This window comes from Sebastes fasciatus, chromosome 7, assembly GCF_043250625.1.
Source record: "Sebastes fasciatus isolate fSebFas1 chromosome 7, fSebFas1.pri, whole genome shotgun sequence".
NCBI lineage: Eukaryota > Metazoa > Chordata > Actinopteri > Perciformes > Sebastidae > Sebastes > Sebastes fasciatus.
In genome coordinates this window covers 18,223,112-18,250,685 of record NC_133801.1, presented here as the reverse complement: position 1 = coordinate 18,250,685, position 27,574 = coordinate 18,223,112, and the positions used below count along the sequence as shown (strand labels likewise).

The 27,574-nt window shown below is 41.0% G+C and overlaps 2 protein-coding genes across 9 annotated transcripts in view; one reads left to right on the top strand and one right to left on the bottom strand.

The window, feature by feature from the left end:
• cbl (Cbl proto-oncogene, E3 ubiquitin protein ligase) overlaps positions 1-3,017 on the top strand; it is a 39,714-nt gene extending 36,697 nt beyond the window's left edge. Inside the window, exons 15-16 of the mRNA XM_074642001.1 lie at positions 203-445; positions 1,936-3,017. Of these exons, the coding sequence (XP_074498102.1) occupies positions 203-445; positions 1,936-2,231 (539 nt within the window). The 3' untranslated portion in view covers positions 2,232-3,017. The remainder of the gene's footprint in view (positions 1-202; positions 446-1,935) is intronic.
• Positions 3,018-9,585: 6,568 nt separating this feature from the next.
• Positions 9,586-27,574, bottom strand: part of mcamb (melanoma cell adhesion molecule b) — a 45,488-nt gene continuing 27,499 nt past the window's right edge. Inside the window, exons 2-17 of one of the 8 annotated variants that reach the window (XM_074641994.1) lie at positions 22,993-23,117; positions 22,668-22,899; positions 21,094-21,164; positions 20,919-21,006; positions 20,593-20,772; positions 19,874-20,004; positions 19,579-19,714; positions 19,364-19,479; positions 18,659-18,800; positions 18,284-18,411; positions 16,732-16,873; positions 14,340-14,477; positions 13,220-13,261; positions 12,646-12,769; positions 11,481-11,592; positions 9,586-11,317 (exon numbers count right to left, since the gene is read on the bottom strand). In XM_074641994.1, the coding sequence (XP_074498095.1) occupies positions 11,315-11,317; positions 11,481-11,592; positions 12,646-12,769; positions 13,220-13,261; positions 14,340-14,477; positions 16,732-16,873; positions 18,284-18,411; positions 18,659-18,800; positions 19,364-19,479; positions 19,579-19,714; positions 19,874-20,004; positions 20,593-20,772; positions 20,919-21,006; positions 21,094-21,164; positions 22,668-22,899; positions 22,993-23,117 (1,910 nt within the window). In that variant the 3' untranslated portion in view covers positions 9,586-11,314. The remainder of the gene's footprint in view (positions 11,318-11,480; positions 11,593-12,645; positions 12,770-13,219; positions 13,262-14,339; positions 14,478-16,731; positions 16,874-18,283; positions 18,412-18,658; positions 18,801-19,363; positions 19,480-19,578; positions 19,715-19,873; positions 20,005-20,592; positions 20,773-20,918; positions 21,007-21,093; positions 21,165-22,667; positions 22,900-22,992; positions 23,118-27,574) is intronic. The other 7 variants (XM_074641993.1, XM_074641997.1, XM_074641996.1 and 4 more) reach the window with 7 other exon arrangements.

The window sequence follows — 27,574 nt, the reverse complement described above, 5'->3', positions numbered from 1 at the left end:
TCAAAAACAACATCCCCCACCATGTGGAAAAAATACACCTACTCTGTTGGCATGAATGTAAATTATATTTTTGGATTTAATTGTGACTCATCTAAATCTATTTTAGAGAATATAATAATCTGTGTATATGAATGAAACCAGTCATAATTAAATTTGTGTGTAGATAGTGTGGTTCTAATACCTTGTTTTCAATCCATCCCAGACTATTCAGAGTTGCCCCCTCTGGCGTTGACGAACGGTCCCAGAGACCATGTAGCCGAGGACACGGAAGCGGAGGAGAACAGTTACGACTTCCCAAAGCCCCGGCTGCCGATGCCCACGGCCCGACGGACCCTTTCAGAACTGGGGGGGTCGTCTTCCTCCTCTTCATCTTCCTCATCAAGCTCATCCTCCACAGCTGCTTTCAGCCGCCTCTCTCTAGATTCGGACGCTGGAGCTGCAGCACGTAAGTACACTTGACCCCGTTGAGCCAGAGCTTGTTTTTAATACATAATATAACTCCACAAAATAATTACTTGTGACATTTCCCCAAATTACAAGATCATTAAAAACAAGTCATGTTATGAAAGAAGGTTTTTTACCATAGCATTACCTATATCATCCAAGGCGAGAGGTGACTGTTTGCTTCAACTTGCGCAGATGAAGGATATCTGGTGCTAAAGCATCACCTCTGGCTTTCAGAAATAATGAAATAAAAATGAAACAACCTAAATAGCTAGATGCCATCAGGGTCTGTGGCAAATACTCTCTGCGATTTGCGTGACCTGACCCTTTAAAATATGGGCTTTTATTAAGAGACGTGACACTTAGAAGTTCAAATTTTAGTGGTGGCATATACTCTGAGTGGTTGGCAAGAATGGAAAATCGTCTGTTAAATAAAATAACTTGGATGTAAAAATGTATAACATTAGCCTCTTTGTTCAGGTCCTTACTGGGCAAAAATCAAAAACTGCTGATGAATCAATATCTTGAATTAGTAGAGAAGTCCTCTGACCCGGAGAGCAGACTGAAAAGTCGACTGAAGCGTTTTTCTGCTACCTGGTGTGAGGCCAGACATTATACAGATTTTCCAGAAGCTCTCTGAAGTTAATGTTAGACTTTGATAAGTTACCATGAATTGATTGCCATACATAATTTGCTCCTGTACGTGCAATCACAGTGTGCAAAGGGTAAAGACCAGTAATTATAGAGAGCTGCTCAGTTACACCAGTGACCTTAAAACTAGAAAAACAGTAAGTGATGCCTCCAGGATGTTGGACATATCTGCTGGTGGAATGGCCACCTGCATCATCAGAATCTCGTATTGACCATTGAGATATCGCAGGCCGCAGGGTTGTGTGGAGGAATCAGTGGCCTCCTCACAATCTGTAGGGGAAGGTAGAAAAGCATTAATTTCTCAGAGTAATCTCCTTGTCTCTGCAGCGAGCTGACATTTACTTCCTACAGTGTGATGATTGCCGGCTGTTTGAGTGTTCCACTAAAGACTGAAATCTTTATATCTGAGGACCAATTAAGTATCTCTCAGACAAGCTGACAAGCTCTCAGATCATAATTGGACTCTTTGAGTGCTTTATTAAAGGTTACTGCAGTGGAAAGGTCAACCAGTTCACCATATATACAGTATGAGAAAAACGCGTCGCTTATTGCAGACAAATACTCGGTGTGCTGTTTGCCACAGGTGCTGTAGTCATCAGGATGTTTTTTTAAAAGAGATGTAAAGTAAATCTTCATTCACATTGACTTATATAGACCTATTGAACTAGATCCACGGTCATTTGACTAGAACAAAAGAAAGTTGCTAGTTGTTAAGGTGACAGCACACATCAGTGGGGTCGTAAAGTGTTGTTGCAGCTCCGTTCTACTCCTATTCTATTTTATGGGTCCAGACCTTTTAGCTTTAAAAGGTGTATACATTCAATCTTTGCTTTTCTTCAGCCTTCTCAGAGCCGGCGGAAGCACCAGAGAGACCTCCAAAGCCCCTTCCCAGAAGAATCAACTCGGAGCGCCGACCCAGCCCCGTCCCGCCCGTCCCTGCTCCACCCAGCGGTGGGGCAACAGGAGGAGAAGCCAACCCTCAAATCAGTAGCGAGATCGAGCACCTCATGAGTCAGGGATACTCTTACCAGGACATCCAGAAAGCACTGATGATTGCACAGAACAATATCGAGATGGCTAAGAATATCCTACGCGAGTTCGTCTCAATTCCCTCCACCGCGCATATTCTTACATAGCACGCTCCGTGTGCCTCTCTCTCGTGTTTGCTCTCTCGCCCTAGCTTGGCCCAGCCTGGTTGGGTTTAGGTTGGCACAGCTCAGCCCAAAGCTCAAAGCCCATTGCCTGCAGCACTACCTCCGGTGCTGGCTGACGCCCTACATCCCTGTGGATTTTTAACTGGCTGTTACTGCAGCGAGCTCACAGCATCTCTGGGACGCCGCGCCCTGCACTCCATGCGCTTTCAAACAGTGTCTGGCCTCCTTTAAACTGCTACAGCAGGCCTCTTCGTTTTCACGGACAGCTCCGCGGGAGTGACCGAGCGCAGCGTGGAACAATGGCGGGGACGCCAAATGGCGCGAGACTTTTCGGAAGAATCCTGGGAAGAGCGATTCTTATCTTTCATGTTGAAGCCTCTTGCTGAAAATGTAACCAACACCTCACAGATAAAACTAAAAATGTATGTCTATATGAAAATTTAATATATGAGTAAATATATATTAAATGTGTGTAATATATACAGTACGTGCATATACAGTATGTAAAAATGACTTCAGCTTTGAGGGTCGCTGTTGGTACAAACGATGTGGGTAGACGGGGACCAGATTAAAGGGGGGTTTGGCCGTTTCTCGAACTGAGGGATGGGAGAGTGTAGAGAATAAACGTGAGGAAGAGTCAGGGTGTCTTCCTCACCAGGAAGTGTTCAGTCAGCAGCAGCTTAGAAGACATGCGGCAGAGCTTTTTCATTATGGATTCAGTCTGTTATGGCCTTTGATTAACAACGTTGCTTTGGTACTTTTCCGTTTTTTTTAAAAAAAAAACATGCTTGTTTGGTCGTGTTGTATTTTTCAAAGTAGCATGACGATGGTTTCGGGGTCTAGACTGTTGTCTGGCAGCGTGTGTTTATATGTGTGAGTTTGTGTATGTGAGCATGCATGTGTGTGCGTGTCTGCCAGACCTACTCCTCATGACCCGCTCTTAAATGAACCCCTTGTTCCTGTACAACATGAATGTGGAATTACAGTCAGTATACTCAGACCCGTGCTCTGTAAACGTACTACTGCTCTAACTCATATGGCAGGGCCTAGTGTAGCTGAAGAGCCTGGCGCTGAGATTATTAGAGGACGTACTAATGTTGACGACCCTGCAGTACCAGACAGGCTAGTGTTGTGTGGTCCGTGGTGGCTGAAACGTTTTCGTTTGTGTCTTCGTCTAACTTCATTGGCTGGCTGGTTAAAACATTTTCTGTCTCCAGCTCAGTCCAGTGTTATGAAACAAAAAAAATGTTGATTTACTTTGGTAATATATTATTGTAATATGATCATAAATATTGTTATTATCATAATTCAGAAGTGCTTCACTGCTGCTACTATTGTTAGTGCTAAACAATTAAGCCTTAAATGTACATTTGTGAATATTGTGTTTAACCGTCATCCTGTTTCTTTAAAGTGACAGTATCATCCGTGTTTCTCTGGTCCGTAATGTAGCATACTTGAAAGTACAAACGGCTCGTGAGCCCCGCAGCCCTCTCAAGCTGTCGACTCTTCAGTGTTTTAAATCTTTTTTTAATATATTCTCTAGGATTCTCTACAGGTATACTCTGCAATAAAGCAAACAAAATGCTTTCGCTATGGAAACCAGCCATTTTGTAATAGATTCAGGCTTCTCTTTCACATCAATTTACTTTCTCTGCAGGAGTTCACCGCCACTGAAAGGAAGTGATCGCTGAGGCTTTTTAAAAAAAGTAGGCTCATGGGTTTGCTGGCCCACCCCCAAGTCTACATTAAAATCAGTATTTGGGCCAACTGTAAGAGCTAACTCAGGAATAATGTTTATCTAAACAAGTGGCGTTCACCCGAGCTGTCAAAAGCCCAGAGCAGCTCACCTGCAGTCTCTTCATCCAGGTGACATGTAGCCAAAAGTATCCGCTTAATGAAGTCACACAAGTAGCCTATTCCTTTTTTTTTTTGCCACATTATAACTTGCACATTTTTCACATTATTTCCAATGTTGGCAGGACTCGAAACAGCAGCTTAATTTCCAGGTACTATGAATGAATAAGATAAATAAATGCAAGGAGCTTTTAGGTACATTGACTTGAACCGCTCCCAGCATATGAAGAAGAATGTTTTTTTTGGGGGAGGGTGTAAATCATGTCAATAGCTAATTAGCCCTTGCTTATTCTGCCGTCTGTTGACTGGAAGCCATCTCTGCGCTGTCTAGCCATCCTCTAGTTCTTTTTTTTCTGTTCCTAGTTGCCTTGAGAAACTTCTTGAATGATAGGTAATGGACGGGGACGGGGAGGTCCCCAATCCTCAATACTGTACCAATGTTTTGTTGATGCTTCGAGGACAGCATGTCATTGTCGTGTATTATTTACCTTTACTTTTTTGTTTTTGCGCAGTATACCAATTTGTGCTTTGATACTGTCACTCTAAAGAAAAAGCTAATTGTATAAAGTTAGTGATATGAAAAAAGAAAAATAGCTGTTTAATTTCATTTTGCATTCCTGTACATGTATTTTGTTCCAAAGGTTTTGTTTACTTATGTGAATAATTCTGTGAGCAGTGCCATATGGTTAGAGATCCTCACCATGTTTAGAGAGTAAGGCCTTGTTTTTGAACAGAGTTTGTTGGTGTTGATCTGTACCTGTTGATCTCAGAAGGCTAGATTGTGCAGTATTGCTTGTATTAATCTGTCCTCTCTGCCTTGTCAGCCGCATCAGGCCTCATCTATGAGCACAAGTGCTGATCTGTGAAAGGTGTCTTCACTTTGTTTGTCTTTCTTACCTGAAAGATAAATTCGGTCCCAGATCAGTATTCAGTCCTCAGTGATGCTGGATGCGTACCAGCCCTCATTACCCTCGGCCCATGTGTTGGGGGTACTTCAACTTTCTGCCAGAAGAGGGAGTAATTGTTCCATGTAGCTGTGTCGCTTCTCATCAGTAAAAGGCATTCATTAACTTTTTGATGGTTTTTAAAAGCTCATATCACTTTGGAAGTATGCACAGTGCGGTTAATAAAATGATAAGCAAAAGCCATCACGTGTCTCTCTTCTATACATGAATGCCATTACTGAGAAATAGCTGAGCGCAATATGTCTTCATAAAAATTTCCTCAGATGCACAAGCCATTTGCAATGACAAGACTTATTGAACGGTGAATTCACGGATTCATTGTTGTCTTAACAGATGTTAAATATTTTTAGATACAGTACAACAGGGGTTCTCGAAGTTTTGATGAGTAAGTGCCAATTTAGGGAGCCAGCATTTGAATGAGGGCAGCAAAAGTCCACACACAAAACAAAATCTCATTTCCACATTAAACTGCCAAGCATGTCCAACAAAATTGCTTATTTTAGCCAAGTAGTGCATTTAATGTAATCTATTGAAAATGAAAATGTTGAAATGAGCACAGATTATTATAGAAAAAGGCATGTCATGTTCAGGAAAATGTTTCTGAGGGCCGCAATTTGAGAAACAATGTACTTTATTGTGACTTTTTTTAATGACATTTTTATGGCTATACTATACAATGACTTCAGACGTAATCTACGATGACTTTTTTTTTTTTTTTTTTTTTTTTTAAAACTTACAATAGTACCACATTTTTCTGACGTTTTTTGACATACTATGCTGTGACTTTTTATTGGGTCTGCAATAACGCACATTCGTTTTAATGGCACTAATTTCTTTAATGCATTAACGCAATAGATCTTTTGGAGGTTGTTAGCTAGTTGGAGGCTAAATAACGTTCCAAACTCACACTAAATTTTGGCGAGGAAAAACTGACATGGCCGTTTCAAAGGGGTCCCTTGACCTCTGACCTCAAGATATGTGAATGAAAATGGGTTCTATGAGTACCCGCGAGTCTCCCCTTTTACAGACATGCCCACTTTATGATAATCACATGCAATTTGGAGCAAGTCATAGTCAAGTCAGCACACTGACAGCTGTTGTTGCCTGTTGGGCTGCAGTTTGCCTTTGCATTTAGCATATCTTTTATGCTAAATGCAGTACCTGTGAGGATTTCTGGACAATATTTTGCATTGTTTTGTGTTAATTGATTTATAATAATAAATATAGACATACATTTTGCAGAAAGCAAGCATATTTGCCCACTCCCATGTTGATAAGAGCATTAAATACTTGACAAATCTCCCTTTAAGGTACATTTTGAACAAATGAAAAAATTTGCGATTAATCACGAACATTTAATTTGCAATTAAATATTTTAATCGATTCACAGCCCTACTGTTTTGACATACTATACTATGACTTTTTTTCAACATACCATACTATGACTTATTTATGACTTTTCTTCGACATGGTATAATTTAACTTTTTTCGACATACTATTTTATGAATTTATTTTCCACATGCTAAACTATGACTTTTTTCAACATACTATGATTATTTATTTTTTCGAGAGATACTATACTATGACTTTTTTAAATTTTTCGACATTCTATACTATGATTTTTTATTTTTTTTACATACTATGACTTTTATTAACATTATATACTATGACTTGTTTACTTTCTGCGATATATTATACTATGACTTTTTCGACATACTATATGACTATTTTTTCGACATAAAAAAAGTCGTACTATAGTGTGTTGAAAAAAGTCATATCTATAGTATGACTTTTTTCGACATACTTTTGCATGACTTTTTTTCGACATACTTTTGCATGACTTTTTTTTTCGACATACTTTTGCATGACTTTTTCTTCGACATGCTATACAATGACTTTTTTGACATGCTTTACTATGACTTATTTTTTCGACATACTATACTATGGCATTTTTTGACTGTTTTTCGACATACTTTTGCACGACTTCTTTTCAACATAATATACTTTTTTTCACATACTATACTATGACTTTTTTTCAACATGCTATGCTATGACTTTTTTGACATACTATACTACGACCTTTTAATATATATATATATATATATATATATATAGCATGTCGAAAAAGAAGTCAGTATAGGATTTTGAAAAAGTTTTCAAAAAAACTTTTTTGGTCGTTTTCAAAAAAACTTTTTTTTTTTGAAAAAGTTTTCAAAAAAAAGTCATAGTATGGCATGTCAAAAGAAGAGTTATAAAGTCATAATATATCTGTCAAAAAAAAGTCATAGTATAGCATGACGAAAAAAGTCATTGTATGTCATATCGAAAAGTCAGTATAGTATTTTGATAAAAAAGTCATAGTATAGTATGTCGGAAAAAAAGTCAGTATGGTATGTTAAAAAAAAGTCATACAATAGCAAGTCAATACAAGTTATAATACAGGAAGTATAAAAAATAAGTCATAGTATAGCATGTCTAAAAAAAGTCACAGTATAGCCTCTCGAAAAAAAGGTCATAGGGCAAAATATATAAAAAAGTAATTGTACATTATGTCGAAGAAGAAAGTAATGGTATAGTATGTCAAAGAAAAAAAAAATCATAGTATAGTATGTCGAAAAAAGTCCTAGTATAGTACTTTTTTGACACATTAAACTGACTATTTTTGACATACTATAGTGACTTTTTTTCAACATACTATATTTATTCAACATACTATACTATGACTTTTATTCAACATACTATACTATGACTTTTATTCAACATACTATACTATGACTTTTATTCAACATACTATACTGCATTGGGATTTCTCCGTTAAATATTGTGTGCACACACATTTTTAATGACCTGGTGCTTTTCTGGTAGTGCTACCTGTAGGCCTACTGTACCTCTTTTCACTTGGCCTTGGTCCCAAAAGAAACGCTCCTCCACTGTCCATCACTGCGCCCCAAAACACCAGTGGGTTCACCGGGTCTCTCTGTTTGTCCAGCCGATTCTTTGTGATGGACAATAGTTTTACAGCAGATACGGATAAACACTGCTATAACTTACATATCTCATACAGAGGATCGAGGGGTTTCCACTTGACGCACCGTTTGTTTTGGTCATTTTACACGTGGCTATAAGGCGTGCTTCCATTGGCTCTTTCTTCCTCACTAAAAACTTGCCAAAAAGCCAAAACTTATAGTCGGATATGTCAATGCATTTATCTTCAAACTATAAAAACAGTATATCTCTCAAAATAAAACACCATCATCCCGACTCACGGTCAAAAACTTAAGACCTCGCTGTATGCCACACCTGTATCCAATTAGTTCCTCAATTATGGGTCATGTCCACAGCCTCCTTTCCACGCCTCCCATTAGTGATGTGTCTGACGCGAACGAGTCGACTCTTTGAGCCGGCTCTTTTAAGTGAACGATAAGAGCCGGCTCCCGTCCGAGAGCCGTTTTTTTTTTCTTTCTTTAATTAGTTCAAGGCAGAATGATAGGATGATCTTCTCCACGGCACGGGCCCTCCATGCACTGCCTGTGACTGAATGTTGTGTTAATGACGTCTGTGCGACCAATCAGGTGATGACAGACAAGGATCATGCCATCACGCAGGGACGGGCGGGGGTGCGCAGCGTGGCGCGGCGCGGCGCGGCGCGGTGCGGCGCGCTGACGGTCTACAGGTAGAGACCAGGAGGAAGAGGAGGAGCGAAAAAGAGAGAGGAGTGCGGTGCGCGAATAGTAGACAAGATGAGTGACAGTCGGAAACGAAGCAGCATGTAAAATTACAGTATTCTGGAAATTATAAGGTTTAATATAATTATATTGAATAATTTAAGTGATATATGTGCACACATACTAATCATTGGTCAAAACAGCGCTAAATTTGGCTGAACTATAAAAGGCAGAAGTGGTAAAATGAAGAGCCGTTTGGTGAGCCGAAATGATCTGACTCACTAAAAAGAGCCTGAATTCCCATCACTACTTCCCATTCATTCATTATCACAGCCGTGCAATGCATTCTGGTAGTGTGGCGATGCATTGGCCGCTCCTCATTTGTGTAAAGTTGAGCTCTAAGCTACTTTATGCAAATCACAGGTGTCCGAAACTAATCCTCGTCAATCCAAAATAAAGACAGGTTCGGCAACTGCATTGCTTATTTCTCGCATGTTTTTTCAGAAACACATTTCGCTGAACTATTTTAAGTTCTGCTGTTGCAGAACTGTAATAAGCCCGTCCAATCATTTCATTCGGCCCGAATATAATGATTGAACAGCCTACCTACCTGGCTACCTACCTACCTGCCATACTGCCTGCTAGCTACTTTCATTGGAAAAGAGTTGGCAACACTGGGCTCCGTTTTAAGGTTGGATAATTTTAGAAATCTAGCGTACTCTTGCTAGTTTCTTAAGATTACCAAGCCTACCTTTAACTAGAAGTGTACCAACTGAACACTTTTTTGCTTTCACATAAAGTTGTTTAATAGGTAGCTCATCGTCTAACTCGGAAACACTTTAAGCTCTTCCTTTCATTTAACAGAGAATCTTTATTTGGTATAATTTTCAAAAACTACAAACAATGAAAACAATTTGTTGGTAAATTGGTTTGAATGCCATCCATGACATTAATTTCACAACTCCAAGGCATTTTACAGATTTCAAACATTTAAACCCAAACTATTAAACAGTGGTAGTTCTTGAAAACAGCAGAACAAAACAGACTGACAGAGGGTAGGAACGGTAAGTACGGATAATACCTGCACATTACTGAGCACAGTGCGTCTTGATTGTTGATTGTCTAAAAACTTAATTTGCATATGTGGAGTCACAGTCATTCCTCCCTCCTCAGTAGTCATATACTGCAGTTAGCTATCATGCCTGAGGGGGAATCCGTGTCTCTCTGGGATCCAACAGATTATTTCAAGTTTCAGTCAAAACATGAATTAATTCACTCATTAAAAAGAAACGTGTCTTTTCCTTACGAGGGCAACTTCATGCTGTGAACCATATTTATCATGGACCAATAATCTGTTTTACCCTCATCCTTCCTCTTAAAAAAGAACTAAAAAAATACCTACAGAAATACTTTTCATTCACATACAGTCACATTAAACAAAACCACTGTTTCACATTAGAGAAACACAACTGCATGAAGAATAACCACAAAGAAATCAGTGCACTGAACATTAAATAGAAACATATCACCTCAATTTCTACATGCTTTGATTGAATTTCTAAGGCATCTGTAACTTTTTAACTTGGCTGTTGGCAATGATTCAACTCAAACACACACAGGAAAACATCAAAACTAGACTGTGAAGGAAAGAAACCAAAAAGTAAAACAAATAATGTTAACCCTTCTATGTCAAATGCTGAACAGATTATTCACCCGTCACGCAAAAATATCTTCTTTAATATACACGAACTGGGGAGTGTAAAGAAGAGAGTGTTAGCTGCAGAAAAGGAAAAACTACAAATGTGAATGTTGTGCGACTAAATGACCTAAAAGATTGTTTTCAGAGCTAAAAGGAAAAACTTTGGTGAGGCTGTAACTGGCTGTAGGGGGACGCATCCCCAAAGATTTCAGTGTACAGACTGACATAGCAGGAAACAGAGACAACAAATATTAAAAATAAAATCTACCTACGCTCTCCCAAACAAAATAAAACACGATCTGATCATTTATTTTTGGTTGTTTTTTTCTATTGTGTTATTTTAAATAAAGAAATATATACATAGATTATAATATGTACACTTGATAAAGAGCTGTTTCAGGCTGCTCTTCAGTGATTACTTTGCCTGAGGTGATGCGTAGTCGGGTATAAAAACAGTCCCTGGTCAATGTTGTGCTCAAATTACTGTTCTACGGACAATCAGCAGTATACAAGGCTCGTGGTAATGAGAACTATAGGCCAAGGATAGTCCTGGGTTTGAAGGTGAAAGGTTTATTCGCAGAGTTACGTCACTGGGGCGCTCAAATCACTTCCCATTAAAGCTCTTTGCAACAGAAATGTGCTGGATGTAAAAGACAGTAAGCAAAAGCTGCAGCTTGAAATAACTTGAGCCTCAGTCGTGCATCAGGATGTTAACTGACAGACGACTGAGCTTTTCCATGACGTAACTCTGGGATAAGGAGCTGTGGTGGAAGCTTTGAAGGCATCGGCCGGTCTGAGCCTGAGAGGGAAGAACAGGAAGCAGCTGTTGGTGTGTCTGCAGTCGCCTCTTCACTTCTGTACATCCAGGTACTCACCGCCCTTTACTCCAGAGGGCAAATACAGACATTAACACACAAAGCAAGAGGGCAAGGGAGAGAGATGGGGTGGAGAGTGTGTAAATATGTTAATGGTGTAATCAGATCAGCAGAAAAACAGCATCATCTTAGGCTACAACTCATTCGGTTAAAGAGTAGATGCTGTATCTACCTGGTCGCCGGGATGTAGCTTTTCTCCATTGACCCCGAGGAGCACAGCTTCCTCTGTGTTGTCGCTCCTCATCTCCACCACGATGTTATCTTTGCTGGACTTCTCTTTGGTGCTGCAAGACCAGGGTTTTTAGAGCTTTTAAACATTGAGATAAATTACGCTACAATGCTCCATATTATCTGTGGGTTTATAACTACGAGCCGCCTATCAAATATTGATTACAGCAGCTTTAACTATGTGTGTGATTACTATACACATGGGTATTCCTGCAATGTTGCTCGTCATTAAGGCTCGGCGATATGGCCAAAATCTTGTATGACGATAACGATACATATCACGATATAGCATGTTTTCTGGTAATTCAATAAATCCATATGTCGTTTAAGTCCAAATGAAATAACCACATGGTAAAGCCTAATTTTGTATACTCCTGTGTGAATAAAATACTTAAAAAATGAAAAGTAGAGTATTTTCTCAATTTTCGCACTTGAGTGCAACATGAACATAAACATTTTAAGTACAATTATAGAGAAAAAATAAATAAATATTGGCCTAGAAACGACATAGAAAATAAATACGATAGACATTTTTATATCGTTTTGACAATATATATCATCATATTGCATATCAGAGCTAAAATGTAGTATACATGGTGGTAAACAGGCTATGACACTGACCATTCACCTCTGCACCTCTACAAGGAAAATATTTTGGAATTAACTTCAATATTAACTTGATATAATCTTAAATACCTATTTGTTGAAAGAAAGCCGTAAAGAAAAAAATAATGATGTTTTTCGATTTGACCATATTAACTTTATAAACCATCATCTCCAGATCTGATGTTTATTATGGTGGACATTTAATTGTGTTTTCCACATCGAATAAATCTGCAAATTAACTGTAACTCAAGAAAGTTAAGAGTGCATGTATATAAACTGTCTTACTCCAATTCCTGGTTTGAATCTCTCTGCCATGCTGGCCTTCTTTCATGTCTTATTCTGTCACCAAAAGCTAGTCTATTTAGTTACTAGGACAGAGTCAATTTTCATTGGCTGCGACCGAATAAATATTTGATGTCCACTATAATTGATGCTGGCGGTTAAGAGATCAAAACGCATCACATCTTCACCCTCCAACATCAAGTGGCTCTCGTTGTACTTACAGGTCCTGCTTGCCGGACCGGCCACAGATCTTGCCCTTTTTGTAGAGGAAGTAGAGCACACTCCCCAAGATGGCCAGCAGCAGGATGCAGATAATGATGACTGCAATGATAACACCATTGCCCTCTGGTGGAGAAGAAGCACAACAACCACAGGGTCACTCGCTGTAACTGGATTATGAACGAGATGACGGCATGAGGCAGGAGAGTTGGATACAGGATTGCATCAGGCAGGATGTGCAGCATTCCACAGTGTGTACAGGTACAGCAGAGAGCATTTTTTGCAGCGTGTCTAAAGAGAGTGCAGCACAAGCGTCATTCAGGTGACCTAAACCTGGCAACCTAAAGAAAGGAAGTCATTCAGGCGGAGGAGAGGTGCTCTTATATTTGACAACATGCACAGGAAGAGGTGAAGATGAACAACTCAATGATGGTTTGTTCATCAGGAGATGGGGGGTGGGTGAAGGGTCTGATGAATTCTGGGAGGTGAGAGAGAGGGAGGTGCTGTGGAGGAGAAGAGGAAGGAAGCCTTTGAGATGGAGAGGTGAGGGAGTGTTCAGCAGCGTAACATACAAACCTTTCTTCACTTTCTTTGGTGGGTCAGCTGTTGCTGCTTCGACTGAGAAAAACCACATGAGCACAATTATCAGTGGGTGGCTGGATGTATTAAATAACTCCTATCAGCAGGACTGACACACATAGACACACACACAGAGGCAGTTTAGCAGAGGCCTGGGTTAATTTGGGACTTGAAGCTAAACATCTAGCCTGATAGGGCGACAGTGGTCAGTAGCACAACAGTCATTTCCCAGGGGCAGCCCTGTTTGATCTCATTTAACCAGCGCTTTGCCAGAAACGACAACCCAGAACAGTTTTCCTCTGAGGGGCTGGAAATTTCCTGGCACGATGTACAAGAGAGAGAGAGGAGGCAGGAGGAGAGAGAAAACACAAGGCGGCACCCTTAATGGGAGTCAGGAGACTCGCTCTGAGTGCATTTAAAGCATCAGCTGCTTTCATGAGTCACACTGATGCATGTGTGTGTGTGTGTGTGTTTGTGTACCGTGTTTGTATCTGCACGCCGTAATGCTAACAGGAATGCAATGCTCTTCATAACACTGCTGTATGCAGAAGGTAAACCCTGTCGACCCTTATCTGATTTAACTAATTACTTTTCTGGGATAGAAACCTCCTCTCATTTCCACATCATTTGTAAAACTCATTAAAAGGACCACATATAAGCAAATTCAATTTAATTACATAATAACTTAACTAGCAGAAAATGAGAGCTGTGCAAACAAATTAATCAATAAGACAGCTCGCAGCAATGACAATAATATCACCCACTGGAAACTATAAATACCTTGTAGAAACCACAGTTTTCAATCAGAGCGATCGCTAACCGACACTGCTGTAATGACCTTTCAGTCATGCCAGTGTGGTAATTGCTGCAGCCTTCAGGTGCTTTTGAGTTTTCCTTTCTCGCTCTCATTCTTTCTGTGTGACTCACAGAAAAACGGCTCAGCCAGAGCGTGAAGGAAAGGAAGTGTGTAAACCACCTAACACTAAACATGCAGATAATAACCTTTACTGACAGCTGAAGCATCACCCTCAGTCAAGTCCCTTTTCATGGGATTTTGTTTGATGGTAATTTTCTAAACTTTTTGTAGTTGATTTGATTAGAGTGACTGTGGTCTTACCTGTGTCAGAAAGGGTAGGGGTAGTTGTAGTGGTAGTTGTAGGGGTAGTTGTAGTGGTAGTTGTAGGGGTAGTTGTAGGGGTAGTTGTAGTGGTAGTGCTAGTAGTAGTAGTGGTGGCTGGTGTGGTGGTGAGTATAACTGAAAACAGGGTAAAGGCACAGACGGGAGGGCACTCCCTGTTAACACACTGGGGGAGGAGGGGAGCACATTTAAAAGCCGCACAGCTTCACAGCGTCTCGTCCGAAACAACAACAACAACAACACTGATTGAAATGTCAAGAATCACAGGCAACACGTTGCAGCACATGGCAGAGCTCGAGACCTTCAGACAAAGTAAAAATAAACAAATAAGTGACACAGACAAGAAGGGGAGGGACAGGAGGAAAGGGGAGTGAAGCGAGGAGGACAACAGATAGAATCGCAAATAAAGGCAAGGCAACATGGATGTTAAAATCACCAATAATGACTACACAGTCAAAGTCAACACAAAATTATAGACAGCAGATCAGTAAAATCATCAACAAAGTTTGCACAGTATTTAGGTGGCCTGTAGATATTCAGAAACAAAGCTTGAGAAGAGGAGTTCAGCTGAAGAGCGACATATTCAAAAGAAGCAAAATGTCCATAAGATATCTGTTTGCATTGGAGAGAATCATTAAACAATATTGCAACGCCACCTCCTTTCTTATGCATTCTAGTTTCGCTCATAAAACTAAAGTTGGGAGGCGTTGACTCGATAAGAACAGCTGCACTGTTATTTTGGTCTAACCAAGTTTCAGTTAAAAACATAAAATCAAGCTTGTGCTCAATAATAAAATCATTGATTAAAAAACTTTTTCCTGCCAAAGACCTGACGTTTAACAGGGCTAGCTTTAATGTGCTAGAGGCATTATTATTATTTTAGACGCCGAGGGGGGATTATTGGAGAGAAAATGGGTGTAGGGCGGGGAGTCGGTTTAGTTCCAGCCTTGACCAGCTCCTTCATGTGGTTAGTGAACTCCAAGAGGGGGGAGGAGGGAGAAAGGGTGATAAGCGAGGAGGAGGACGCCTCCTCTTGTCTCTGCTGTATCCCAGGGCTGGCCTGGGGTGGGGGGTGAAATGGCTCTCCTCGAGGTCCCCTGCCACATTGTGTTGTGTCTTCCTCCAGTGGTGATTCCTCTTGTCTCGCGTCCTTGGCAGAGGGAACAGATGAATGACGCAGGAAGTAGAATAGGTTGGAGTTGAAAAATGTTACTCCTGACTTGTTTAGGCAGAGTCCATCTGCCTTGAAGAGATGTCTGCGGTCCCAAAAAAAGTTAAAATTGTCAATAAAATGCACTGAGTGGGATTTGCATGCTGTTGAAAGCCATGTGTTCAGTCCCAGCAACCTGCTGGATCTCTCGACTCCTCTTCATATCGGCGGCAGGGGTCCACTGATAAACACCTGAGCATTCACAGAGCTGACCGTGTTTAGCAGACCAGTAAAGTCCCGTTTCAGCACTTCAGACTGTTGTTTCACAACATCATTCGACCCAATGTGCAGTACCACATTTTTCACATTTGGGTGTGCAGTCACAATATCCAGGATTCTTTCTGCCAGATCAGAGACCATATCTTTGGGAAAACAGACTACTTTGATGTCTTTACTCCAAATCTGTTCTCCAGTTGCAAACTTCTTTGTTGGGGAGGTTTGTTACTCATCCTTCCTTTCACAGTTGTCCACGGTTGGACCTTACTTTGTACAGGGGTTGATGAGGCACTATGCTCGGATGCTAATGCAGGCCAGCCGGTCGCATCACATATCTGAGGGTGCTGGGTTCTGCCTGTAAGTTTTCCTCCCATTTCCGAAGGGACATGATTTATGCTTTGGCTTTGCACCAAGAGAGTTCCAGGGAGGACTACTAGTCCATTTATTGCCCTGTACACAGCTCTCTTGATTCTTGGTGGTCTTGTTGGTGCTAATTAGCTTTCTATTAGCCTGTTCCAGTTCACTGTTTTGAGTCAGTGGTAGAGTGGTTTCATTCCCACATAGTCCATTCACCTCCACATTCACTTCGAGCCGGAGAATCTTTGTTTCCAGCACTGCTATCTTCTGTAGAAGTTTGTAGTGGTCATCCGTGGAGAAGGGAGGCATTTTGCTGCTGATGAGCTTTAGCCAAGCACCTCGCTCCCGTTCACTATAGTACAGGCTTGTGCTGCTGATAGGTCACGCTCACAAAGTAAAACAGTTTTTAAAAAAGTGGTAGCCTTCAGTTTCTTTCATAAATTAAACACACAGTGATTTGTAAGTATCCAGGACCCGTTTTCCAAAGATTTAGTAGCGAAAGATGAGCATAGCAATGAGAGCAACTCAGCGAAGCAGAAAACACAGAGAGCAGAGACAGGAAACCTAACAGCAGCAGGAGGAACTCACTGGCTGTGATGTTGAAGGTCACCGTGTCAGTGCCGAACTCATTGAAGGCTTCGCAGGTAGCGGAGAAGTCAGAGGTGACCTTGATGCTGACCAGACTCTGAACGCCCTCATCGGTCCTCTTTTCGGATGCTGTCTCGAGGATCTGGCACAAAAACACACAGTTTACCCATAAGGAGACACAGGTCCACCAACGGAAAAGGTTTCCCTTTCTTCTGCACAGGTCAGATTTAATGCATCCTGTCACAGACTGGAGAAAGGTGTATCATCTGTCTGAAATGCGACTAAACCGACCTTTTAGTGGCAGTGGCAGTTAGTGGCAAGTAAATACACTTGAGTCTTGTGTTGAAGTGGTGTTGAAGATATCACGCTTAAAATCACCAAGACAGAGTCTACAGCCGTGGTAGTGGCTCGTGAGGCTGTACTCAGGCAAAGTGTTGCTTTGAGCTTACATGGAAATGCTAATGCTGATGCTGACCACGTTTGGCTAATTCGCACTTAACACAAAGTACAGCTGAGGCAATCCATCCAGTAGATGTTGAGATATTTCACTGGACAATTTTGACCTGGTGGTGGCGCCAGATAAAAAGTCTGGGGATCACTAAAGTCATTAGCACACATCCTCTCCGTGTCACGTATAACTGTACCAAATTTGATCAAATAGTTGTTGAGATATTTCAGTGGAGGACCAACCGATATCGCCATCCATTCATGGCAACATTACCTTGAATTAAAGGTGCAGTGTGTAGCATCTGGCGGTATCTAGCGGTGAGGTTGCAGATTGCAACCAAGCATGTAGGAGAACTATGGTGGTTGACGCGAAAATGCGAATGGCCCTCTCTAGAGCCAGTTGTTGTTAGAGTAGCGTAGGTCATTTGGCCAGTGCTTAGAGTGTGTGTGTACGTGCAAAGTGAGTGGTGAAGCAAGAGAGAGACAGCGTCGGCGACGGGAGTAACGTTATCGACTCCGGCCCAAGTGGGAAAGGGTTTGTCCATTCTGGGCTACTGTAGAAATATGGCAGAGCAACATGGCGGAGGACTCGCTCCGTATGTAGATATAAACGGCTCATTCTAAGGTGACGAAAATACAATGACTCCTTTTTTCAGGTGATTATACACTAAACAAAAGAAACGTATTTATATTATATTCCATTTCTGCCAATAGATCCCCCTAATTGTTACACACTGTTCCTTTAATGTCCCAGTTACGCAAATTACTCTAATAACAATAAATACAAGAACACCGTGCAAAAATACACCCCATTCACAACTAATACATAGTCACCAACCTGCTGCTAATGTCATTATATGTAGAGTAAAACAGCATCAACAAAGTGAAATGATCATTTGAACCAGAATTTGTTTAAGTTAAACAAGTTTTTCTGCACTGTTACAGCGTGGATCGTATACTGTAAACCGCTGTGGGGGTTGAATGACACTAATTTGTCACGATGGACATGACAGTTGAAGTCTTTGGGATTGAAGAGATTAAGATCTAATCCGGTGAGGACACATTTGGAAAACCTGCATAGGGAGGCTTCCCTCTGCTGCTGTACCTTTCCATCAGAGGTGTTCCAGGTAACGGTGGGAACAGGGAAACCTCTGACATTGCAGCTCAGATTGATTGTCTCCTCGAAACTCGCCTCCCTCTCTGTGGAGTCCGGCTTTATGATCTCTGGTGGGCCTGCAGAGAAAATAGCAAAAAATAATAACCTTGAAAATGTTTCCCATGTCCATAACTATTATAACTAGCAACAGTGCCTGTTGCTAACACGCCAATACAATTTTCCTTTAAAAGCTGCCACATTGACTAAAAAATACAACTGAAACTACACAAAAATGTGAAAAAACATTAGTATGTTTCTTGAAGAAAAACATATTGATTATAAACTGGAGAGCAATTTAATATTCAGTATCTGTGATCGATTTACCCGTGATAAAAACCCTGAGTGTCCCGCTGGTTTCCATTCCCTCAATCTCAGGAACAGTCACCACGCACTTGTACGTCCCTGCTGAGTCAAACGTAGTGTCCATCAGGGTCAAACTGTGGCCCGTTGAAACCTCCTCTCCATCCTACACACATACATACACACCGGGACACAAAAAGCACATTTAACACACGCACGTAGATGTGAAGCAGAGGTTACTAGAGGTCTATTAGCTTTTAGTAGATCAGACGACTGCTTCAACAATCTTTTTACACAAAGTTATGCAGAAAAAAGTCCTCTTTTAACCGAATAAAAAGGATTCTTCATTCACCAATGTTCACTACAAATGATACGCAGCCAATCATTGTTATTAAAATAATGAGAAAATAATATTCAATTGTCTTTTTTGGGTGTCCAAAACTTTTAAACAAGCCACTGCCAATAAAAACTAATCAAATCAACAACTATTTTCACAGACTTCCTGATTGGCTGCTCTTTACACTGGCTCTACACAAATGTTTCACCATCTGCGGTGAACTCCCACACTGACTCTATGATCACCTAAAACAGTAGGGTGACGGGTTTTCTAAATGCATGTTAATCAAATTGGGCGTTATTACATTTATTTATATATTTTATAGTATATTTTTGAGACAAAATGTTGTTGCTGTTTGTGTAATTGTACTGAACTGCATGTGTGTATTTGACCTTAAGCCAGACTGTATGTGTCTGGAGAGAAGAGTTGGTGTTGCAGGTGGCCGTCAGTTCCTCTCCCTGGGCCACGTCAACAGTGTGTTCAGGCTCCACAACAGCAGGATCGAGATCTACACACACAGCAGGGAGAAAGAGAAAAAAAATCAAATCGGGAATGTGCAGTCATACTGCTGGTAAAATGTATTAATTATCATGGTTAGATTCCTTACAGTTTACAAACACAGTGGTGTTTCCCATGATCTCTTCAAGGGTGTCCCAGTCCGTGTCTTTACACTGGTAAAGTCCACTGTTTAGACGGGTCACATTATCCACCACCATCACATTGTTCTCCAAAATGTGTTCACCCTACAAAAAGCCAAAGTAATCTGATCAACACATAATCATAACTTGTGAATTTGGACGTCAACAATATCTGCTGAGCAAGAGAAATAGGTTGTAGTAGTAACTATGTCGCTGCTTTTGTATGTGCATGAATAATGAGCACAAAAGGGTTGATTTTCTTACTCCTGGGTACGAGATTGACAGGGATGAGGATGGCATATTCCCGTCATCACGGCAGTGAAGCTCGATCGAGTCCCCTTCCTTGATTTTGCCCTTTGGTGACTCCACCCAAACCCTTACAGCTGTGGAGGGGTCTGAAACAGAGAGAGGAAGTCACTAAGTTGTAGAAGGTTTATATGATGGCCACAACCGTCCCTGCAGCAAACTCAGCTAAATCTCCAAATGCAGTGCTTCTGACTACAATGGGAAACCAGTGAGGGTTTGTCGCTGCACTGGCGACTATGTGGAGGGTTGGATCTGGGTTGGACAGCCTCAACCTGCATTATGTCATCCTGATGAAAGGTGGCACACACAAGGCCCCTACCCCAACACCTCAAGAGGCTTTGCCTTTTGCCAGTAAGAATTTAGTTAAATAGAGGTTATATATTATATTATATGTTCACATCAACATCCGTAATAATTAAGACGAAGGAAAGCAAAAACCTTTCTGAAAGCTCCGATAAATCCAACTTGGAGTTTAATAATATGGAAGCCAGAAAACCAAGCAAACGTGGATGCCTAATGTCCTTTAAATAACAGTGTGTAGGATTTGGCGGCATCTAGTGGTGTCACTGCAGCTGGTGTCATTGTTTAAAACTGTGATCGTCTCTCATTTGAAAGAAACTTGTTATGTGGTCTCATAGTGTGCCTTATACTGGTGTGATATTATGTGTGAAACTCACAGTGTACAGTGATGTTAATACGGTTGCTCTCGGTCATGGTTAATCCCCCGGGAACAAAGTAGGTGACCTCGCAGTAGAACAGATCATCTTGGTCCTCCTTCATCACCATCATGCTCAGCTCGCTCTTAACGGAGAACAGGCCGCTGGATTCAGTGGTGGTGCTGGTCACTACCTCCACCACTGGAAGACACAAAAACATTTGCAAACACACAAGACGAGAGGAGGAAAAGGAGAGAAATGGAGAAAAAGCCACATTAAACTACATTATAAGCACAAATTAAATCAGTGTAGAAGGGCATTGTAGATGTGATGTCATTCCGTCTCACCATCCTGAGCAGCTTGTATCGGCATGTTGTTTCTGTACCAAGTGATGCTCGGCTTGGGGAAGCCATTTTTGACCTCGCAGGTAGCAATCTGTAGGACAGGAGAGAGAATGAGGGAATAAAATTTTTCATTTCATCATTTTTATACTCTGATGTTCATGATTCGAAGCTTGTTTACCTTAGATGGGCTGATTTCGTTAACTGAGATCCCTGTTTCCACAGCCTCGATGATGGGACGGTCTGGTTTTTCTGCATAGGAATTAAGAACTGAATCAAGAACTAGAAAAGGCTAGAGAAAAAGTCTGTGTTTGGGCAGCTGATCATTTGTAGTTTTGAACAGTTTGAAACAGTTACAGAGTCTCAGCACGTTACGTATGTAAGTCAAAGTGTCATTGGAAGCACTGAAAGGGTTTGAAGCAGGGCTGTCAAAGCTAACGCACTAAAACGCATTAGCGCAACTTGCGATTTTTAGGTTGTATCGGGCTCAGTTTTAAAGCTATAGTAAAGATATCACTAGATATAGAGATATGATAATATGGTATTATATGAAACTAGAAAACCTAAGGAATCCATTGGTACCCACCATGTCATACTAGCTTGTCAGGAAGGAGGTTATGCTAAATTTTGGCGAGGAAAAACTGTCATGGCAAGTCCCTTGACCTCTGACCTCAAGATATGTGAATGAAAATGGGTTCTATGGGTACCCACGAGTCTCCCCTTTACAGACATGCCCACTTTATGATAATCACATGCAGTTTGGGGAAAGTCATAGTCAAGTCAGCACACTGACACACTGACAGCTGTTGTTGCCTGTTGGGCTGCAGTTTGCCATGTTATGATTTGAGCATTTTGATGCTAATTGCAGTACCTGTGAGGGTTTCTGGACAATATTTGTCATTGTTTTGTGTTAATTGATTTTCCAATAATAAATATATACATACATTTGCATAAAACAAGCATATTTGCCCACTCCCATGTTGATAAGATTAATAAATACTTGACAAATCTCCCTTTGAGGTACATTTTGAACAGATAAAAAATGTGCGATTAATTTGCGATTAACTATGGACAATCATGCGATTAATCACAATTAAATACTGTAATCGATTGACAGCCCTAGTTTGAAGTGTTACTGTAAGCATTGAAAGGAGTTGAGGTGTCAGTAGAAGGGTAATAACTGCAATGAGCTGTTTCAGTTGAAGTGAAAATGATGAAAAATGTTGAGCTGTTAGTTGAAGTGTATTCACTGAAAGCAGTTGAATTCTCATTAAAGAGTACAGGATGAAAGAAGTTGAAATGTCACAAAATGCGAGAGAGGATGAGTTTGTGAACATGGTGATGCATAAATTATGCATGAAGTGTGGAAACTGTGGGAGTAAAAAGAGTCTGAAGAATGTGTTTGAGTCAAGCTAAAGCTGAAGTTTTGAGGTTATAGGGTCTGAAATGAGCATAAATTAACTGCGATTATGGGAAAACTATGTGAGGTAAAGAAAAGGCAGAGCTAATATGATAAAGTGTAAATGGTGGAAACTAGCTCAAAGTCTAAATTAAGATTCTAAGTGAAGTTGTGAATGAGTATGAAGGGGTTGAAGGAGTTGAAAAGGTTCAAAATGGGCACACAAGTAGCTGAAGCGAGCACACTAACCATGACTTATTGTACGACACCCATCCTTTCAGAAGTCATCTAATCTTCATTTTAAATCTTTGTAAAGTTTGCTCTTGCTACTCAAACCATTTCAGATTGAATCTTACCGAACACCTTCAGCTGTGTGCGTCCCTCCCTGGTCCCATCTGTTAGACCATTGATGCGGCAGATAAATTCCAGCTCGTCATCCAGCTGCACGTCGCTGATAGTCAACACTATCTCTCTAGAGGCTCCAGTACCGGTCACACTGATCCGGTCTGTGAACGGTGTGCCTTTGTCTACGATGTTCATGGTGGTGTCCTGGTAGTAGATCCTCTGCTCCTCAGGCGACCGTGTCACCTAAAAGGTCGGAGTACAAACACATGATGCAACACATGCATGGACACATCGTACCTCTCTGTGTGTGCGTACATCAGGCTTGATGAGACTCACGTAGAACCACCGTATCATCATGCCGCCAACGCCGTCAGATGAATTGAACATGCAGGAGATCGAAGCATTTTCTCCCCTGAACACCTCCACTCTGTCCTCCATGTTCACTTTCACGTCAGCCCACGCTGAAAAAGAGAAAGAGAATATGTTTTAGCCGTTTATCCCCATTAGAGCTGCATCTAACGATTATTTTAATTTTTGATTAATCTGTTGATTATTTTATCAATTAATCGATTAGTTGTTTGGTCTATAAAATGTCAGAAAATGGTGAAAAATGTCGATCAGTGTTTCCCAAAGCTCGAGATGGCCTCCTCAAATGCCTTGTTTTGTCCACAACTCCAAGATAGTCAGTTTACTGTCATAGAGGAGTAAAGAAATCAGAAAATATTCACCTTTAAGAAGCTGGAATTAGAGAATTTCCTCGAACCGATTAATCGATATTAAAATGGTTGGCAATTATTTTAATTGTTGACAGCTAATCGATTAATCTATTAATCCTTGCAGCTCTAATCATCATCATACTGCGGTGGCGCCCGTCGGTGAGAGAAATCACTCTGATTGGCTGTTCAGCTTAAACGAATCAGTGCAGGAGAAGAGAAACGGAAGTGAGGAAAGCAAACCAACAAGTAAAGTCAACAGTAAAAACACAGAAGGCTCTTCTCATTTTTCATCTTCATCTCATCTGATCATTCCAATACACGGATATTTTCACAACGACATGTCCATCTGGAATGAAGCTAAGTGGTGATCGAGACGGGTGGTAAAATGGTCGGCAGACGCCGCTTTGTTTCATGTACGTATCATAACAACGGCTTGTATATCCACATGGTTTACCTTTTTGAATGACAAATACAGACTACTGCCGCCTGCTGGTGTGGAGAGTTATTTCATCTCACGCAGGCACATATGTGGTAGTTGGCCTTTGGCTGTAATCTTTGCGGTGTGTTCGAGTGCAACTTTTTGGCCACGACAAAGGCGACATGAGGCGACATAAATGGTGACCTTTGTCACCGGTAGTTCTTTGATGTCGGCTTGGTGTGTCCCCAGTTTAAAGACACGCTCTCTTTCAAGGGCCTGATGGGCATCCAAAAGAAGTAAGTCAGCCATGACGCGCCTGGTTACACGCCCCGTTGACCTTATTATATACAGAGAAATTAACCTTAAATTAGTGTGTAATTTAAGTCGTTTTGCCGTCTGTGAGCATCAATGGCCAATTTAAATTAATGATGATATTGTTAGGCTACATGAATACATTTAAAATTATATTATAATTAAATAATATATGATTTGAATTTCAAAGTCAAACAGGATAATGTCAACATAATTAATGAAGTGTAATTTATAAAGTTTTTCCAAACTCAAAATTGCTTCAAAGTAATGTAATATATAATCCATTAGTGAAAAATGTAGGATTGAATAACAGCAGACTAATAGCACATGACTCCCACGACAGGTCTGGACCACTCATACATTGTGTTCGTACTTCAAAAATTGGCGACAAGTTCTCCTAAATCACTCGCACAAGACACTTAAGAACGGATCTGTTCGTACGAGTGGTTCTTGCATGAGGTCCATTGTTTCTAAATAAACTCAAACTTTTCTGTGCTGAAATTTCTTCTTATTTATCCACCGAAATGATGCCAATACCAATATATGCTAATATTGGCCTATTAGCCAATCAAAACATAAAGCGTCATTGAAGTGAACCTCAAGGTTAATAGCTGTGACTGATGATTATCATCCGTACAAGAACCTGCACTATGGTGAAGAAACTTCTGCAACCACACCCTGTTGACACAAACTCTAAAGAGACTTGGAGGCAAAAAGAAGAGAGGAGACGAGTAATGGAGGGTCAAAGGGAAGAGAGAGATGCTATGACAGGAATGAGAAGCCCACCCATGTCCACATTAATGTGCTGCATTCCACCATGTCACCCTCTCACAGGAAGAAAGGCTCAATTTACAGGCAGCATAGTAGCTCCTCTGTTCCTCCATGATCTGTCTCTGAGGAACGAGTGGTTTTCCCCTTCCAGGGTCTCTCGCCATCCTACTAGTCTATAGGAGGGACCCGCAGTTACACTTTTCGTCATAGTAGATGCTCGACATGCCAAAGAGAGCTGTAGCCTGGAGGTAACGAGGCTGCCAGGTTTGATTTAAACCTTTCCTGACTGTCTGTTCATTGTGTGGCTGAATGTAGCTTTGCTCGTAGTTTATGTCAAGAGCTGCTCAGAGGAATGTAAATGTGGTTCATCCGTGTCCTGCACTGACCTCTTTTTACTCATTCATTTAACCTCAAGAAGCACAATACACAATAAAACACACAGTACTCCATTTAGTGTCCTATTTCATAAACACATACCAGAAAAAGGATGTTTTTTTACATTGTATATTAGGGCTGAACAATTTAGAAAAAATATCGAATTGACTGATAATGGAATTGCGATATGATTTACGATATTTACGAGGGAATGATCATTTTTACATAACTATTCTTAATTTCATTGAAAAACATATTCAATTGATAGCAGTTATCATTGTGACTAAAGTCCCGTATCGAGTTAAAGCGAGACTTTGAAAGAAGAAAGAGCACTTTCTATCTCTAACACATGAAACGTTGAATTTATAAAAAAAAAAAATGCACTCACTGGTTATAACGCTACAGTTTTACTGGGTCTGGTATGACCAGTAGCTTGCGGTGATTAATGTTAGCAAACTTTAGGTGCATCTGGTTGTATGATGTACTTTATGACTCTTCTCTACCTGTGCTCCTGTTACACTATGTTTTACCGTCTACCATTATTACAGGATTGTCAACTATGGCCGCTGTTCAGCAAAAGTTACATCTCAATTTGAGAATTTTTTTTTCATTTTGTCAAAATATGTTTTTTTGAAGCTGACTTAAAAAACTGGAGGACAATGTTGCTGGAAAAAAAATGATTCTATAAAAAACAGTGAAACGAGAGAAATAGATTATATAAAAAGGTTAACTGTTTTACATTTCATTTGTTTAAAAAAATGGGAGAATTGTTTTAAATTTTTTCAGACAGAATCAGGAGACTATTATACTGTATCTGGTATCCAAAGACAATTCTTCCAGGAAAAATGATCAGATGCGTAGTCTTGCAGTTAAGTGGATTACATAACACCAGAGCTGCCTGCTGATGAGCTTATTACCCAGCCGACATATCCCTGCTTCACTCCTGGCATCTCATTTCATCATCGTCTGCACGGATAACAAACATTTACTGCCTTCCGCCCAAAACTAAACCTCTGACTGCACCTTGACCTGCATCAACAACAAACATGCCTCCCCCTTCTTTTCTTCCCTCTGTCCACACCTCAAACATCCTTTTCTCTCCCACCTGCCTCCCCACTCTGCTGTGTGTTGCTGTTTACCACCGGCTAATGGAGCTAGACGGATGCTTTCCTGTTAAAGAAATCCAATTAGTCTCTCTAGCATAGACATTTCCTGGCCATTAGCTAGGAAGGAAGGACAACGCTGACTCACTTGCAGCATCCCATCCCCCACCTGAGGACTCACCTACAGTGAGAAGTGGGATTCGGAGGGGTTAAATTTAGATTCTAGTTTGCATTAGACTGAATGTTTCACAAACTCTTTCCCCATCCTGTCTGGCAGCTGGAGTCTGTTTGCTCACGAGGATCTCAATCAAATCTCATTAGTAATATGAATTTCCACAGTGCATCAATCAGAGCGGCTGGCTCTCCAAGGCCTCAAATCGATCCTCTCCGATGATGAGAGTGCAAATATTGGAGGAGTCCATGCACATTTGATAACAGTTCTAAATCAGTATGACAGAATTAAGATAAGCATCCCCACCGACAGCGGCACGCTGGGAAAGCTGGGCCTCGCCAGTTTTATGAGCTCCCCTCATCAAACAATATCCTTTCCCCTGAAGAGCGGGTTTGACCCTGACACAACAATTTCACATGCTGAGTGTGTGATTTCCACAAGAGAGGGGAATGTGCTCGGTACACTATAGTAAATATCTGCTGCTGACGATAGGAGAGGAGAGGAGAGGAGAGGAGAGGAGAGGAGAGGAGAGGAGAGGAGAGGAGAGGAGAGGAGAGGAGAGGAGACTGTGGTAGCCTATAAAATGAAATGGAGTCACTATGACAATGATGTGGTGCTATTACAGGTGGAAGTAAAATAGGACCTCAGGTACGTTTATGTGTAAATGTGTGTGATGTCTTTTTCTTTACCTTTATTTATTCAGGGGGAGGTTCACTGAGAGCAATGCACTCTTTTTCAGGAACGCCCTGATCACATTCGCAGTTACGCATTCATACCTGGAAGCTGCCCAGTACAACCACAGTCTGATCTGCTGGCCACTGAGCAGCTCCACGTTAAGTACCTTGCTCAAGGGCACCTCAGTGGTGGTAATGAGGGAGGGGCAAGCGCCGCTTTTCACTTTCCCCACCCAGATTTAACCTGCCAGCCCAGAGGATTGAACCGGCAACCTTCCAGTCTCAAGATCGCCACCAAAATCGAATGGATTGTTTATTGTGCCACACCCCACCCCTCCAAGAAATTTCATTCAAATCCATCGCAGACTTTTGGAGTA